The sequence below is a fragment of the Leuresthes tenuis genome, unplaced genomic scaffold (genome assembly GCF_036924035.1).
Source record: "Leuresthes tenuis unplaced genomic scaffold, fLeuTen1.0.hap1 SCAF_4, whole genome shotgun sequence".
NCBI classification, from domain to species: domain Eukaryota; kingdom Metazoa; phylum Chordata; class Actinopteri; order Atheriniformes; family Atherinopsidae; genus Leuresthes; species Leuresthes tenuis.
In genome coordinates, this window is record NW_027325358.1 from 25,796,853 (window position 1) to 25,813,660 (window position 16,808).

General features: G+C 41.8%; 1 protein-coding gene across 2 annotated transcripts; it reads left to right on the top strand.

Moving 5' to 3' along the window:
- Nucleotides 1–181: 181 nt before the first annotated feature.
- On the top strand, nt 182–13,609 carry suz12b (SUZ12 polycomb repressive complex 2 subunit b). Of its 2 annotated transcripts, none has more exons than XM_072383429.1 (17): nt 182–525; nt 769–913; nt 1,382–1,428; nt 1,527–1,591; nt 1,733–1,801; nt 2,898–2,947; nt 3,046–3,131; nt 3,225–3,456; nt 3,557–3,662; nt 3,753–3,858; nt 4,665–4,842; nt 5,748–5,836; nt 6,221–6,364; nt 8,438–8,595; nt 8,740–8,938; nt 9,141–9,220; nt 10,748–13,609. In XM_072383429.1, exons 1-17 carry the CDS (start codon nt 511–513, stop codon nt 11,055–11,057), a joined length of 2,079 nt encoding a protein of 692 aa, XP_072239530.1. In that variant the 5' UTR covers nt 182–510; the 3' UTR covers nt 11,058–13,609. The 2 variants fall into 2 exon arrangements, with proteins under 2 accessions (XP_072239530.1, XP_072239531.1); XM_072383430.1 differs by having other exon boundaries at nt 5,751–5,836.
- Nucleotides 13,610–16,808: the final 3,199 nt, after the last annotated feature.

A 16,808-nucleotide genomic window follows, 5' to 3' on the forward strand; every position in this document is an offset into this window, starting at 1 on the left:
CAAAATTTTGAGAGTTCATGGTAAGTTAATGACGGGCTCTAGTTAAAAATAAACATTCCTATGTGAATGACAAAGTTCTGGTGGCAAGTTCATGTTCTTAAGAGGCTGATCAACTGGATTTCCCGCAAAATCGTGGGAAGCGAGAGCGGGTTGTATGTCACGTCCGGAGATTAGAAGCCAATCACACCGCTGAATTATCTTGGTTCGTTTGCTATTGGCTGACAACTGACTGGTGCTCTGTTGTTCAGTACAAATAAGGGGGACGTTATCGAGATCAAATCAAAGATATATGATCAATAATTTGATCAAAATTTCTTTACACCACCCAATATCAAATAGTAACTGCGACAGGTGAATGCGGGAGAACTTTGTGTGTGAGGACGTTTGTATTTTAAGTGAACTATGCTAGCACTGCTAGCTAACTAGCATCCGTCTCGTCGCCTCCTCTTCATGGATTTCTGCTGTTGAGTCTGCCAGGCTTGTGCTAGAGGCTGCGAGGCTAACAAATTAATGCCATCAGCAAGGGTTGGTTTCCTTTTGTTGCCCTCGGTGTTTCCCATGTGTCTCTTTTAGAGATTTTTTTTTATTGTAGAGTTTTGTATTCCAGGCTGAAATCTCGGAGATCATCACGTTAACACTGCTTTTAGCTGAGCTAGTTAGCATAACTGCTAAATCGAGTATCTACCTAATGGCTAAGCTAACTTGTTGTACTGCCACTACTTGTTCTATTTCCTTTCATATTCCGACATGTGTTGATCTCACTCCTAGAACTCAGGTCATATTATGAGTGGGGCGAGCTGCAAAGCGAACGGCGCTGTATACACCGCCCCAGCTGCGATGATGAGCGCCGTAAAGAAGCCGAAGATGGAGCAGATTCAGGCCGACCATGAGCTCTTCCTACAGGCCTTTGAAAGTGAGATTCCACCGCTCTTTAGTCTGTAACCCATTTCTATCGTGTCTCTTCGTAAGCTTTACCTGACTCAACAATGATGCCGCTTTTTTCAGTTTCTGTTTTTTGCTGACACGTCTTTAGTTAAATAGCCCCAGTTATTGGGGTAATTAAAAAGTTTAGACATGATCAGATTGTAATCTGTTAACCCACGTATTATTTGTTCACGATCGGTGGGTGTTGATTTGGCAGAACACATGATGGCAGTATGTTTTGGCATGTGTTTATGCATGCAGATCTCAGACACATGAAAGCTGTATGACTGAAGGCTGCTGAGGGGCAGCATCAAACAGCAGGACACCTGCCCTCATTGTAACCCCAACTGGACACTCTTACTTAAGCATATGTTGGGGATTTTAGCTAGTGCTATTTAACTTGGTTTGAGTTATTGTGATAAAGTTGTGTCTAAGACGAGTCCTAATTTGTTTCTAGAACCAACTCAGATATACAGATTCCTCCGCACAAGGAATTTGATTGCAGTAAGTGGACTACTTTACTCGTTCTTCCCTTTTAGTCATTCAACTGCTTTAAACTGCTCACTTAAAACTACCTCTTTCTCACCCTATCTTCTTTTTAGCCCATATTTTTGCACAGAACGCTTAACTTCATGTCTCACAGAAATAATCGAACAAATGCCCGAAGGTATGGAACCTGTGTTTTCAACTGTAGTATAGAAATGTGAATGATTTAATTGCACATAAAGATGCACCAGCCAAGTTTTAAAAGATGATCTGTACCTTTTTTTTCTTTTTTTAAATCAATGACTTCCACATTTCCTCCCAGGAAAACATTCAAAGTGGATGACATGTTGCAGACAGTGGAGAAGATGAAGGGCGAGCAGGATTCTTTAAGGTAAGGAAGTTTTAAGTGTTGCACGCCTTGACGTAAAACCTTTTCAGCCACTTGGTTGAAAGCTAATGACTGATTTATAAATATTTATATATTTTTAGTCTGAAGCTGTTCTTTGATGAGTTAGTAATATTGTTATGCTTATTTCTGCTTTCAACTATTCTATTAAAATAGAAAAACATGGTAGTTAAGTTATATCTGCACAGCATCAGGTAGGTACAGATGCCAGCAACATGGAGGAGAATTATTTGTTTACCTCATTTTAAACTGGAGTGAGAAATCAGCTACTTTGTCTGTTGGTTAAATCTTAGTTTATTGGCGGTAATTACGCTCGTGAAGTTGAACTAAAACAGTTGCAAGTAGTAACATTATGGTAATGCTTTCGCAGTATATATGAATAATATGTATAATAACATTACAATTACACGGTGGATCCATCTGTTTAAAAATAAAAATAAGATAAATAAACTTGTGAATGTGGACAGTTTCAGTTTTTATGTTAGCTTCTTGGGCCGCTCTGATCCAAGTTTTTAGGAATTTTTGAGTCAAGCACCCCTTTTAAACGCTGCTACGCTGTCATAACATAAACATAACTGTCACATTTTACTGATAAGCCCCAAAATACGTTGGTAACTGAATTTCATACAAGCTTATATGTCTGCTTTTTTTGGAGAACTCCTGACAGGTACCAGGTGACGCGTCGTTCTCTTCATTCTAATTAAGTGAGAGACTTTTTTCCAGCCAGCTGTATAAAAACCAAAGTCTGATTGGTCCCTGAGTCGTGGACACTGTCTGTGATTGGTAGAGAGCCACATGGACTGTAAATAACAGTTTTACAACAGTGGGAAATAAATGATTGCATCATATTTGTTTTCACTTGACAGATTTGACAAATGTGAGACTTTCCACTTGCCAAAACAGAGTTTAGTTGCTCCTGGCAACTGTTTATGTTGAGTACTGTATGTTAAGGATTTGTTAAGGATTAGGAAGCCCTTTTTGACACAATTTAAGTCTTTGTTCCACAGAAGTTAATAGAAAATCTGCATTGAACAAACTTTAAATAACTCATTAAAGTGTGCATTTTTCTTTTGCTCCGTAGCTTATCTTCACATCTACAGTTAACTTTCACTGGGTTCTTCCACAAGGATGGTAAGCAGACTTAAGTCCTCATACTAAAAGAAAATGCCCACAAATCACTGCATGTGATATCTGAATGATTGACATGAACTCTTCTCGTTGCCATTCAGAAAAGCCATCTCAGAATTCAGAAAATGAACAAAATTCTGTGTCCTTAGAGGTGCTACTTGTCAAAGTCTGCCATAAAAAACGCAAGGTAAAGTAAAATATCATTAAGCCGGTCCCTCTTTTTGCTCTAACTTGCCAGTGATGAACTCCTGCAGCTGTTTTCTTCATTTGTTTCCCGCAGGATGTCAGTTGCCCCATAAAGCAAGTGCCTACGGGTAAAAAGCAGGTGCCTTTGAATCCTGACAGTAACCAAACCAAGCCTGGCTCTTACCCTTCCTTACTCATCCCAAGCAATGAGTTTGAGCCCAGCAACAGCCACATGGTGAAGTCCTATTCGCTCCTCTTCAGGGTGTCGCGCACAGGGAGGAGGGACACCAACGGGCTGGTCAACGGAGAGGCCAACGAGAATATCGGTACGTCCGTAATACAACGGTTATGTGCTAGATGCTAGATGTAATTGTTTGTGATATATAAGATTTCTCACTTTGGTACGTTTTTTATTTTCGTGCCAAGATGTAACAGATACTCCCAATAGAAAGAAGAGGAGTTCATCCCATAGGGAAGAGGGCGAGACCACAGAGACCTTTGTTGCACAGATGACTGTCTTTGATAAGAATAGGTAAGCTTTTGTGGGGGGTTTTGTATTCCCTTTTTCATATTCATTTTTAACTATTTTCTTCTAACGGAGGCTTCTCTTTACTTGTTACAGGAGACTGCAGCTGCTGGACGGGGAGTATGAGGTGTCGATGCAAGGGATGGAGGACTGTCCTGTGAGCAAGAAGCGAGCCACGTGGGAAACCATTCTCGATGGGAAGGTAGGCAGCCTGTACCGACGTGTTTGCAGCAAGGTGTACCTTTAAGTGCACCTTCCAGTCCCTCGATTTCAGCAATCAGTCCTTCACATTCTGTGTCTTTATGAGGCGATGCTCACTGACATCTGGCTCTTGAAAAGAACATATGGTTTACCAAACACGTTGCTACGTTTAACCTGGCTGCTTTTTGAGAAAGCATGTGGACAAAGTCGGTAAACAAACAGTTTGAAGAAATTGTAAATGAGCCTGTAACTCGCTGTCTTGCTCATAAACACGGGAAAAGGGGGCAGGGACAAATACACCCTCTGGCACAGCTTTACAGGGTAATTGGTTATCAAATGCAGCATCAGATTGTATTGATATAAACTGTATAGTCTGATTTTTGGCTAGGGCCTAGCGATGTGATATATGTTTTGATAGAGTATATTCAGGTGTTCCCTGACTTCTCCCTTTCCACATAAGTCCGGTCTCCTCTGACTAGTCAGCTAGTGTCCTGATCAGGCACTGCCCACTATTCAGCATCAGATCTGCTGAAAATCCAGAGAAGCGCTTCACTGGACAAAAAGGTTGGAAGAAGCGCCCCTGACTACAGGATTAGCGTGTCAGCATTTCTGTGTTTCTTTTCTGGAAATTGCAGATTCTGAAATACCTTTTTAGAAATACTGTTTGTTGTTTTTTTTACTCACCAGATACCGGTGCATAGATGACGTTTAGTGCTAAATGTATCCTGTTACAGACTCCCATTTTGTTTAATTTTTTTATTATATTATCATTGTCACCAACCGTTACTCTGGATGACTGTCCGACAGAGACTGCCACCATTTGAGACATTTTCTCAGGGACCCACACTGCAGTTCACACTGCGTTGGACAGGCGATGCCAGCGGGAAGTCCGCTACCCCGGTGGCCAAACCTCTTGCCACACGCAACTCGGACAGCTCCAGCCCCATGGAGACGAGAACCAGCCACCACCGTACTGCCCTCATGAGTAAGTACAAAAACAAAATGGATGAGATGAGTCTGCTGTAGAAAGGAAAAATATTGTGCAACATTCCTATCGGTTCTCTTATGTGGAGCCATCTTTTTTATGGAAAGTCATATTGTGTGTGTCGTGTTTGATTCATTAGTTGAGAGAGAGTCAAAAGCATCTGCAGATTAGGAAAGATGGAAGGGGACAAACCTACTGATTTTATTAAAGGGACTGTGAAATTCTTCTGAGCGAACGACTAAATTCATATCGTGAACAAATTCTGAGCAAAGCCGAGTGGCCCATGTTTTTTTTTTTTTTCTTTTTTCTTACTCGCTCTCCTTTGGTCTGGGACAATTTCTTTATATCTGACTCTGACAAAAACACAGCGTTAGTCCAAACTGTTGAGTCCCTTTCAGACGCGCATTTCATTGCATAAATCTCCAGGTAACTAAACATATCGCTGTCATATTTGAATCATTATTTGTCTGTTGAAGTCTCACTGATGATCCTTTTATCATTTTTTTTTCTTTACCATGTATGAATATTCAATGTTATGCTTTCGTACAGCATATATGTGAAATGTGTGATTACATAACATCTCATAGTTTTAAACTTTGTCAGAGGAAAAAAAAATTACTCATGGAGCTCCTTATAAAACTGGAAGCCCTCTTCTTCTGCTTCTTCTTCTCCTCCTTCTTCTTCCCACCTCTAGTTCCCCTGCTGTTAATCTAAACGTCACAATACATTTTTATTAATGGGTTTAAGATGCAACAGTGTTGCATTATCCTTGTCTGAAAAGGGCTTCATCAACAGCCATTTGTACACTGACCTCTCATATCTTGATGTAATGGGCTAAAAATGCAATTTAAATTTTGTGATTTGGTGATACACAAAGACTTAACTTCTCCGTCTGTTCCTGTCAGCAGTGAAAGAGTCAGTCAGCACAGACATTCAGACGAGGAAAGAGCAGGTCCCATGTGAGCCGCGACAGAAGCTACGTATATTTTATCAGGTACACCACACAACAGTGAGGAATACACTTGGCCTGGGACACTGATTTACCAGAAGCTTTGGTGAGGTCGCTGAAGAGCAAAATGTCTGTCTGTTTTTGGTTTGTTCTCTTTAAAGGCAATTCTTAGAATTGCTGTCACATTTTGGGACATGGAGAAACTTCATTTGTGTTAATATTCTAGTATGGTTTTAATGAAGAAAAAAAAAAAGCAATTCTAAAATGTTTTGACTGTTCGGCACTCTTTAGGGTTTAGGCACCAAAATGTGACAGTAAATCTGATGTTATTTAACACTGTAAGAATCACCCATTTATATCTGCTGCAGGTTGACCTTCTCTGGTTCTCTAGTTGATCTTGTAGTAACTGTGTGGTCTGTTCTTGGTTAGTTCTTGTACAACAATAACACGCGGCAGCAGACAGAGGCACGAGACGATCTTCACTGTCCCTGGTGTACTCTGAACTGCAGCAAACTCTACAGCCTGCTAAAACACCTCAAACTCTCCCACTCCCGTTTTATCTTCAACTATGTGGTAAGGGACTTAATGTGTGTGTGTTTGTTTGGGCAACCCTTGAGTCTGGATTTAATGCAAGTCTGACAAATGTAACTAAAGCTTATGCGATTCTGGTCACCACGGTGACAGATGCCTCAGTTTAAACAAGACCACGTTAGACACTGCTGCCATGTTCAGGAAGTACCTCTAGACCATAGAGAAATGTACTAAGCAGGTCAGGATTTTAGCGACAAAGCGGTTTCAGAGGTCGATGAGCAATGTGTGACGTAGCAAGTTACATCCGAGATGCAGTCGTGGAAATAAGCGCAGCTTTGAAACGGGGCACTTGGTGGTTTCTGCGCCCACTTGTGTTCCACGCCCACGTGAACCATCATCTTTTCATCTGCTCAAGTCTGCGAGGGCGCACCGGGTCCCTGTGCATGGAGCCCCAAAATGTATAGCCTCGCTGACAGGGCGTGGCCTTGTATCCATCTTTGTGGGGAAAATGCACCAGAAAAGCAGAAGAACAACATGGACGCTTGTTTAGAGGAGAGACTTTGCAAGAGAATTGCCATTGGAAAATGGAACTGAAAGAGTACAAGGACTGTAGACCGATTACATGGAAATGGAAAATGTCAGTGCTCGTCACCCCAAATGCACTAGAAATAGGACCGCGGCAGAGTCCTGATTGTTTTGCCCACACAGATGTGGCTGCCGTGAAAGTGCCCCGACTTCTGCTTTGTTTTCTGTTGAGTGGACTTCAGGACGCTTGAATTGGAAATGCCTGTACATTGCAAATGTTCAAAGTATCAAATGTCCACGCCTCTGCTAACTATTCGTTTACACGATGTAAAGACCACCCACGGAGCTCAGTCTGTCATCCTTTCTGATGCAGATCTTTGATTTCTGATGCTGAACTCCTTAAGTTTGCCCCGGTGCGAGGCGCAGCGTTACTGATGCACGTTTACCTGCTGTTGGGGACAGTGTCAAACATGTGGGACCTGATGAGCCAGATGGTTTAATTTTTAAGTCCTCCTTTGCCACTATCTGGAGAAGGGTTGGCCACTGCAAAGAAAAGAAAAAAACTTGTATGATGATGATCGGTCTCTTGAAGTCACAAACCATATTCGGCTTTTATTTTTCTTTCCAGTAAACTTAAAACCTGCCTGCAGCTGCCACCCAGACACAAAATGACCTAACTTCCTGCCACAAACTGTGGTTTGGTCCTGCTCTGTTGGTCCTTTAGCTTTGCCAATCTGCAGAAAAGACGAAAGTCAAAGTGGACAAAAGCTATTTTGTGGAACCTGATTGATTGAAATCCGGTTTTAAAAATAACCCAGTTTTTACTTCTGCTTCTCTTTTTTTTATGCTTATTCCTCTATGGGGAATTATGCTTCGGTCACCACCTTCAGGTTCTGACTCATTCTCAGCCAATCAGCAGCAGACTTTCACACCGCTTCATCACAGGGAGCGAATGCACTGTTCTTTTGGAACACGGCACACACGCTTCTCTCTGTCGCCTGTGCATAGATTGAATTCCCTTAATCCTTCACTCGACATGGGGTGTGAGTTTGAAACTAGACGGGCACTCTGAGGGCACCCACTGCCTTATTGTCGCAGAGGGATGATTGAGTTTTCAAAACTGAGGCTGCATAAAGGTATTTTAAACATACGGTTACAGGTAATATGCCCTCTACAAAGTGGAAAAGATGGCTTCACTCTGAATTAACTGCAGAATTCTTCCTTCATTAAATGGATCAACCAACAAAGGTTCAGGATTTCTCCAAAGAGACGTTGCTTCTGAAAAACAATGTTGAGCCGAGGAAAAACGTTGGCTTTTTAGTTTAGTTTAGTTTAGTTTAGTTTTAGTCGTGCACAATGAAGATTCTGAAGTATTTTAATTTTTGAAGATATGGCCGTGCAGATCTCTGGTTAAACCATAAACGGCTGTGGTTGACCAGGGGTGTAGACTCTGAGAGCAACTTCCTCTTCTGTGTCCCAACTGATAACTGATGTATTAACACTTATTAGTTTTCTCTCAAGCAGAACAAATACCAGACCCTCCGTTTGTTGAATGCAGATTCCTAATTTCCTAACCTGTGTAATCTGCAGTCTCACCCCAAAGGAGCAAGGATAGATGTGTCCATCAATGAGTGCTATGACGGCTCATATGTTGGCAATCCTCAGGACATCCACAGCCAGCCCGGCTTCGCTTTCAGCCGTAACGGCCCAGTAAAGAGAACTGCTGTCACTCACTTACTGGTTTCTAGGTAAACATCAGCAGCTGTTTTCATTACCAAAGCTCATCTGTGTCTGAGAGTGTAATGGTGTTATTTTAAGGTGACTGTTTTTGCCGGATTTTCATAAAACGTTAGCAGTTCATGAGGATGTGCTTTTACTCTTGCTTTTACAAGGCATAAGAGGACCAAACAGAGTCCATCTGAGTTCCTTGAGTCTGAGGATGGAGAGTTGGAGCAGCAGAGGACCTATGTCAGCGGACACAACCGCCTCTACTTCCACAGTGACAGTTGCATGCCCCTGCGGCCCCAGGAGATGGATGAGGACAGCGAGGACGAGAGAGATCCGGAATGGCTCAGAGAGAAGACTGCCACGGTGAGAAGCCGCTACTCGCCGAGTTGTTTTCTATCCGACTGAAGGTTCACAAGTGCATCCTGTCTGTTTTAAATGGGTCCGTCTTTCCAGACCAGACTGCATTACGTTTAGTTAAAACGTACGCTGGTGCTCACTACCACAGTGGTAAACACAGCAATCTTTTTGGTAAACGTGTCATCGTTTTTGTTTTTTTTTCTTGCAGCAACTAGACGAGTTTACGGACGTCAACGAGGGAGAGAAGGAAGTGATGAAACTGTGGAACCTTCACGTGATGAAGCTTGGGTATGTCCGTAGAGTTGGGTATATACAACACAGCAGCTGTACTGATCTGTAGGTCTGATCAGGGCCTGACGCAAACACCTGCCAAGTGGCAGTTGTCAGTAAGATTTTCAGTGTAGTTGGTTAACTTCCGGCTGGCGATCCTCCTCATTGGGCAGGTGTCATCCGTTTATCCAGAGCCAGGTCCACAGGCCAAGCAAGCTCAGTATGACTCCTTCTTCAGCCTTTCAGCTCAGTTGTCCACCATCAGGTTGCAGGGATGCTGCCACAGCTAGCACCGACGACCGAGATGGTAGTTAAAGAACGCATCATCCACTGCCGCCTGATCCGTTCCCCACCAGGTGGTGATCTGCTGACAACTCCTCTCTGCACTCGAGTGTCTGAGATATGTGGTGATAGGATTACAAAATCAGTCATCAACTTGTAGCTGAGGGCAGGCCAGCTGACAGTCTTGCCTGGGCCCGGGACAAGATAATCTTAGATACCCCCCCACCCCGTGCTCAGATGTCTCCTTTCCCTTGCTCTTCCTCTCCTCTTCCTCCCTTCTCCTCTTCCTCACCTTTCCTACTTCCTGCTTTGCACTTCCTCTCCTTTTCCTGTCTTTCTCTCCTCTCCAATCCTCCCGCTTTACTCAGTCTGTCACCTGACTGCAGCTGACTCTGTCCTCTCTGTCTCTTCCTCTGGAGCTACCAAACTCAGAGGTAACATTCTGTGTCAGGCTTTTATAGAAACTTGACTAACAGACGTTAACATCAGAGCTGGCCAGTTAGGTTGCGTTACAAGGTTGACTGCGCTTTTCTTACCTCGCTCTACGTTGACTTTAATTAACCCAGCTTCACAGTCACCACCTTTTTTTTTAAATTGTTTAGAAATCTCTTAACCTTTTTATTGTCTTTTTCTCTTCTTCTCTTTTCTTTTCTGAGCACTGGACTTGTGATGACCTGACATTTTGAGTGTAGACCTCAGAAAACATAAATTTCTTAACCACTATTTCAAGGACATTTAGGAAGAAAACAAATAAAAAGCTTTTATGCAACTCAAGTATTACATATATATTTTCCATAAATAGGCCTATTTTGAGAAATCTTGAAAAATGATTCCATAATTTAATGGGGGCCCAGTTCTGAGCCCCCCTCTACCCTGGGCCCAGGACAGCAGATGCGTTGTTTCTCTCAAACATGGTGTGAACAGCAAAGAAGCCCAACAATAATACACCATTCGGTCGTTCCTCTCTGTCACACCCCTCACATGAGTGTGGAGTCTCGCAGCAGAACAATGGAGGCCACTGGCGACACACCTTGGAGTGAGCTGTTGGGTGAACCCAACCACAGTTTGTAGTGGAGATGCTGCTTTCCTTTGTAGTAAGAGTCTGAAGGCACAGGAAAGCTGCCCCTCATCCACTAGGGAAAGCTAACATTTGACTGTGGAGACAGAGGCTATGAGTAAGCCCATTCATATCTAACCGACCTCCTTGAGGTCTCTTATCAATGAAAATCCCTAAATCTGTCCTCTGCTGTGCTCTTTTTGTAGCTTCATTGCAGACAACCAAATGAATCAGGCCATCATGTTTTTCGTGGAGAACCGCGGCGCTCACATCATCAGACGCAACCTCTGCCGCAATTTCCTCTTGCACCTTGTCAGCATGCACGACTTCAACCTGGTGAGCACGGCCACCATCGACCGCGCGATGGCGCGCCTACGGCAGATCCGAGAAGAGTTGCCGGACGTTGAGGAGCCGCAGGACCAGAGTCTGGTGTTGGCAGGAGCCTGCAACGGCACCGCTGTAACATCCAGCGGGGGAAAGCAGGGCAAGAGGACAAAAAGTGCATTAACAGACTGACGTAGAGCTGAATGGAGGAGACAGTGATTGTCGTGGGTTTTTCTTTTATTCCTTTTTCTTTTTTAATTTTTTTTCCAATTCAGTTACCATTACCAACCCTTTGGTGCTTAGATGGGTGGGAAAACTGGTCAGACATGATCTGACATGACAGACCAGTATACAAGGTAAAGAGGTTTTTGAAGCTTGAGAACTGAACCAAATATGAACCATACAAAAGTGAACAACCCACATCTACTCAAGCCCGGAGTTTGAGGACCGTATGAAGCCAGTCGATCCTACTTACCATTTATTATGTAGGAGCCGCTGAAGTGTCTGTCTTTGAGTGAGAGAACGAACAAACCGAGTATCTTCTGACGAGGCGCGGCCGCCTTTGGTCTGCTGTTGTGATAGGCAACTGTACGAAGTCTACAGTTAAAAACTGTACTGGTAACATTGTCACCGTGGATTATTTGTACACATGCAAAATAGCCATGTTTAAAACGTATCTTTTTTAGCTGATTATTTTAGCACTTGGTGTTTGTATTTAGAAAGTTTACCTTGAAAGTGACATTTTAAAATAAACTGTGCCACGCCAAATATCGCAGCAGCTTTCCCACTGTTGTCAGTGGAGAAACGTGGGTGAGTTGGAGCTCACTGCTGAGAGACATTTAATTTAAAGGGCCACGTTGTTGAGTGAACACCGCGGGAAAACTCTTCGGTTGACAATGACGTCTGTGAAGCTCGTGTTAGGACCCCAGAACGGTCAGTGGATAAGTTGCCACGGCAGTAGAGTTAGAGCGTAAGCTGGGATCCTGGACGAGACGGTTAATTGTTAGGTTCAGGCTAAAAAAAAAAAAAAAAAAAAGTTTGATTTCATCACTCCGAAGCCTTTCGGCTTGCATTGACACTAGCTCAAAGGAAGTCAGGGAAATAACCTTTTCTGAATATACACTTTTTTCCAAAAAACCAGCAGCACATTACTCCCTGTGTCATGTAGAGTTTATAGCATCAGTGATGGAAAACTCCGTTTTCTGGCTTTTTAAAGGTTCTTTCTCCTTCCAGAAAGGTGTGTACCTGCAGGCGCATCACGTTTAGCTGTTCCCCGTTCTTTTCCCCAAGCAATAGGTTGTTCGTTGGATGTTCGGTCCATTTCCGACTTTTTTTATGAAGTGCAGTGTTCTGCCCACAATACGAAAACAGGTAAAACTGAACACCGGCGCCACATTATGGGTTTTATTCCAGTTTATTTAATTTTTTTATTTTTTTTACCACCACCCCTGGCGCAAATTATGAATAACCACACTTGCTGGATCCTTCTTTATTTTGTAAAAATAAAAAATGACAGATATGACACAAAAGATTTTTATTCAACAGCTGAACAGTCTTACTTTGATATGCTTTTTTTCCAGATGAAGTAGAGGGGAAAAATAAAGAATCATGCACCAAAAAAAAACAAAAAAACATTTAGAACTTTGTTGCATCTCATCTAGCTTTTATTACAGCTTCTTTGAGATTAATATTCTTCATCAACCAGGTCCCAACTTTCTCATCTCTCCCAGATGTGCAGGATGGGGGCTCGTCACGGTCCTGTTTTGTGTCGGTTTTTTTCACCTTGAATTTTCAGTGAGATTGAGCTATTTGCTGACCTCAGCATCAGCAAACATACAAATTGTCTGAAATGTCATTGTGCACCTGTACATTTACTTAGAGGTGATGGTCCGCTGGTCCTTTAACCGACATCAATCGTCCTTCGGCTGTTTCATCTTTATGTTTCTCTGAACCCGCTCCAAACAAACATTCCGGCATCATCTCCACGCCCGATGCAGATTAATCGCACATCACTGAATATCACTTTCATCCAATCATCCACAGTTCCCGCCTGCTTCTCTTTAGCCTGCTGTAATCTTGATTTCTTCTGTTTAGGAGCCCGTGATGGTTTATGTTTGGCTTTGGCTGAACCTAAACTCCCATTTCCATCAGTTTTTTTTATTCATTTTTTTAATAGTTTGGTCACAAACATTGACTCCTGATTCTGCTCATTTGTTTTTCCGTTTCCTTTGTTGTGCGTTTTCTATTTTCAGGCATATTGCTTTGAGTTTTTTCTGCCCTGATGCTACGATGTCTTCCTTGGTCGACCCCTATGTTTCCCTTTTTTACGACCTTCCCATTTTGTTTGTACTTTGTGCCAATTTTAGACACAGCTGACTGGGAAGAGTAATATCTTTTGCCACGCCCCCGCGTGGGTTACCTTCTCAAAGGAGTTTATAATCCTTCCTATAGTTCCCACTGATGGCTTTTTTTCTTCCTGCCAATCAGCCAGCTGCTACAGCTCCCCGAGATTTGCAGACACTGTTAACAGCAAACCTAAGCATACAGAAATGTTTTAGGAATGCTAATCAGGAGGTGATTCAATCATTTTTTCCCTCTACTTGATCTGGAAAAAAACGACAACAATTGGATTAAAATTTTTGAGGTATGTTTGACAAAGCCAGAATGTTCAGCTGTTGAAGAAAATTGTGTTGTGTCGTATCTGTTTCCTTTTTCTTTTACAAAATAAAAGTACTGAATGACAATCCTGTGTGGCGATTCCATAAATTTTGCCTTGTCATGAGGTTTCATGTTCAACTCTCCCAAATCGGTGTCTGTTCTGCACCGGCAACCCAGCCAGGGTGTACCCTGCCTCTCGCCCAATGGAAGCTGGGATAGGCTTCAGCCCCCCCCGCGACCCTTCAGTTGGATTAAGCGGGTGTAGAAAATGGATGGATGGTATCTGTTCTGCCTCAACACCAGAAGGGGGCGTGGTGCTCACAGCTTTTTCCCTGCTTTTCTTATTGAAAGCAGAAAATGCAGTTCATGCCAAATGGGAATTTTTTTTCTCCAGTATCTTTAGATATTTTTGTGTCCATTCCATAATCAATGTTTCTTTTCTTTTTTTTTTTTTACAGCAGTAGTTGTATTTTGTTATAAATTGGCGATAAACTTTTACTACTTCAATGGACTTCTTCTGTGGACAGCCAACTTACTGATATATTTTTTCCCTCATGGAAAGAGAAGGGAGATATATTCACCATAACTCAAAGTAAAAAATTGTGAACGACAAACTCTGGCTGAGGAGTATTTTATATTTAATTAAATAAAGTCCATTTGCCCTTCTTCATGCTTGCAATGTTGTCAGAATTTTGGACTTTTCGTCATATTGTTTGCATACCGAGTGCAGTTTTGTTGTTTTGCTTCTGAATAGAATAGTTGTTTCTCCTGGCAAGATATGGGGAATCCCAGCTCTTAATCTGCCATCTGTAACAAGTAGAAAGTTGGATTTTTTTCAGAAGTCAGATGTCCTCATCTGAAACTCCAAATTTACCAAGTAAATGTTGGATCTTTAGTTGCTACAGCTTAAAAAAAAAACACTGGACGTGGTATTTTTATAACATTATTTACACATTTCTTCTTTAGTCAACTGTGTAACAAGGAGACAGCAAGCATGTTATTTATTTATTTCCCATTTGAACGCAACTTCCCTCAGGCAAAACCTGGAAAAAGGCAGCGCCACTCCTCAGCTTATCTTGTCTTCTTGTTGGGATCCTGATATGTGAGCCCATGGATGGCAATAGAGGCAACATAGCCAGATTGTGGGTTGGGTTAGCATCGACTCAGAATTAAGCAAATGTGAACACAATGCAAGGCTACATCGAGACGGCTCATTATTTCTATTATTAGGCTTTTGTGCTACAGATCATGTCGATTTCTGTTTAAAATGAATGTAATGATCAGGCATTACTGAACGTGAGACGCTAACTGGAACTTTGGTTCATCGATGCAAAGGTAGGTAATCATTGGACACATGCAAAGCACAAATCCTGTCAAATTCTCCACTCTAGAGGAAATCTTTTCCTTCTGAGGCATAGAAATACAAATTGAAATTTACGGGAAAATGTCATTTAAAAAAAAAAAAAAAAAAAAAGTATTTTTTTAATTGTATGTTGTACTTTGACTTAAGACCGTTGCTGATGTTAGCACACACTATTTCACATTTTGTCTGGTTAACTTTATTACTACACATCTCCTTTGGAAGCCCTTTTCAAAAGAAGTTGGGACGGTAGAGCTTTTATACTTTGGCACAGCCTTCATCTTGATGTATAACGACTGCACACGGTGCAGACTATCTGCACATGGCACGCTGAAATGTGGGAGTGTTTATTTCAATAAAAGTGATTTGTTTGAGTCATGAAGGGCCTGTGCCCCAGTAGACCTTTAGGTCTAGCAACGTCCCTGCTTAACATGATCTCTGTTAGGGAGACAAGTCCAATCCCGGCACTGTATTCTTCCACAGCCAGGCCTTTTTAACATGTACAGGATGTGGTTTTTCCATTGTCTTGTTAAGAAATACATGAATGTTCTTGAAAAAGGCAGCGTGCTTTTCTAAAATCTCCACAAACTTCTTTGCAATAATGCTGCCATCACAAAAGTGTAAATCAGTTTTGCCAAGGACAATGATACAACTCCATACCATCACAGAGCCTGACCTTTGAACTCGTTAACTGATAAGAGTCTGGGAGGAACAGCAACTATTTCTTCAAAAAAAAAAAAGTTTTCCTATATACATGTTTCCACTGTGTGAGGGTCCATCTCAGAGCCCAGAGAATCAGATGCTGCTTTGGTGTCATTGTGTTTGTAAGCACAAACTGTATGTACAGCGTAATACGGTGATATCATTTTGTATTGCCAATAATACCCAGCGTGGTCAGTGAGTAAACTTTACAGGTTGTTAAACTTTCAGTTGGAACAGGGACAACTTGGATGTGACATGCTTAGATCAGAGTGCAAATGGAGCAGCTTTTTCTTCATTCTGGCATGTTACATTTGAAATCAGGTAAACTTCACCAGCCCTGACATAGAGATTCAACATGGCTGCCCAATGCATTAAAAAGTGGTGAAAGCTGCAGTAATGAACTGTTGACATGTGTATCGGTACATCTGTAGGTTTGTCTCTCTAAGTCCAGCCTCTATTGGTGAACACGTTGATACAGTGTTTTAATGCAGAAAATACAGCATAATGCATTGTCAGTTTCTACTATTTGTTACTGCCACCAAATTAAAGATTAGCTAATAATTTCACAAAATAGTCAAATGTCTCACTTTCAATATTTAATGTTTTCTTGTTTCTATTGTGAATAAAATGTTGATTTATGAGATTTGCAAATCAATGCATTCTGTTTTTATTCACATTCTACACGATGTCCCAACTTTTTGAGAGTTGAGAGTGTCAGTAATTATAAAGTAAACCGATAAATAATGTGCTTGTAACCTAATCATCACATCAAGAACTCATTTGATGTGATTTTGGTTGCCATTTGATTGCGTCAAGAGAACATGAGAATAGCAAGAACGAGAGCTCAAAGTGTTAGCAGCACACAGTGTAGTGTATGACCTCCATTTCAGTAGAAAAGTGAGGAGTTTCTCTTAGTCAGCCTTCAAAACCTGTGAAGTCAGTTTTATTTTATTCATGTTCAATCTGCGACCAGTGCAGAATGAACATTATTGGCTGAATTATGGCTTTAGTTTTAGTCAGGCACAGGCCTAGATGCTTTATGGTTATTGCTTTATTTTATGTTTACTGTGTTTTTGACTTTTACATGGCAGTGGTCTATGTTTAAGTGGGAATGCTATCTGGCGGTGTCCCGTGTTGGCACATACACTTTGAGGAAAACTTTTAGAGAAACAAATATCATTGTCAGGTACAGTACAAAACATTCAAGCCCAAGTAAGTAAAAA

What these genes read in the sequence shown, in the direction of transcription:
- suz12b (XM_072383429.1), top strand. An exon ending in CTTCCTACAGGCCTTTGAAA is followed by an intron (nt 914 to 1,381) that starts GTGAGATTCCAC and finishes ATTTGTTTCTAG; the next exon opens with AACCAACTCAGATATACAGA. An exon ending in TCAGAGAGAAGACTGCCACG is followed by an intron (nt 8,939 to 9,140) that starts GTGAGAAGCCGC and finishes TTTTTCTTGCAG; the next exon opens with CAACTAGACGAGTTTACGGA.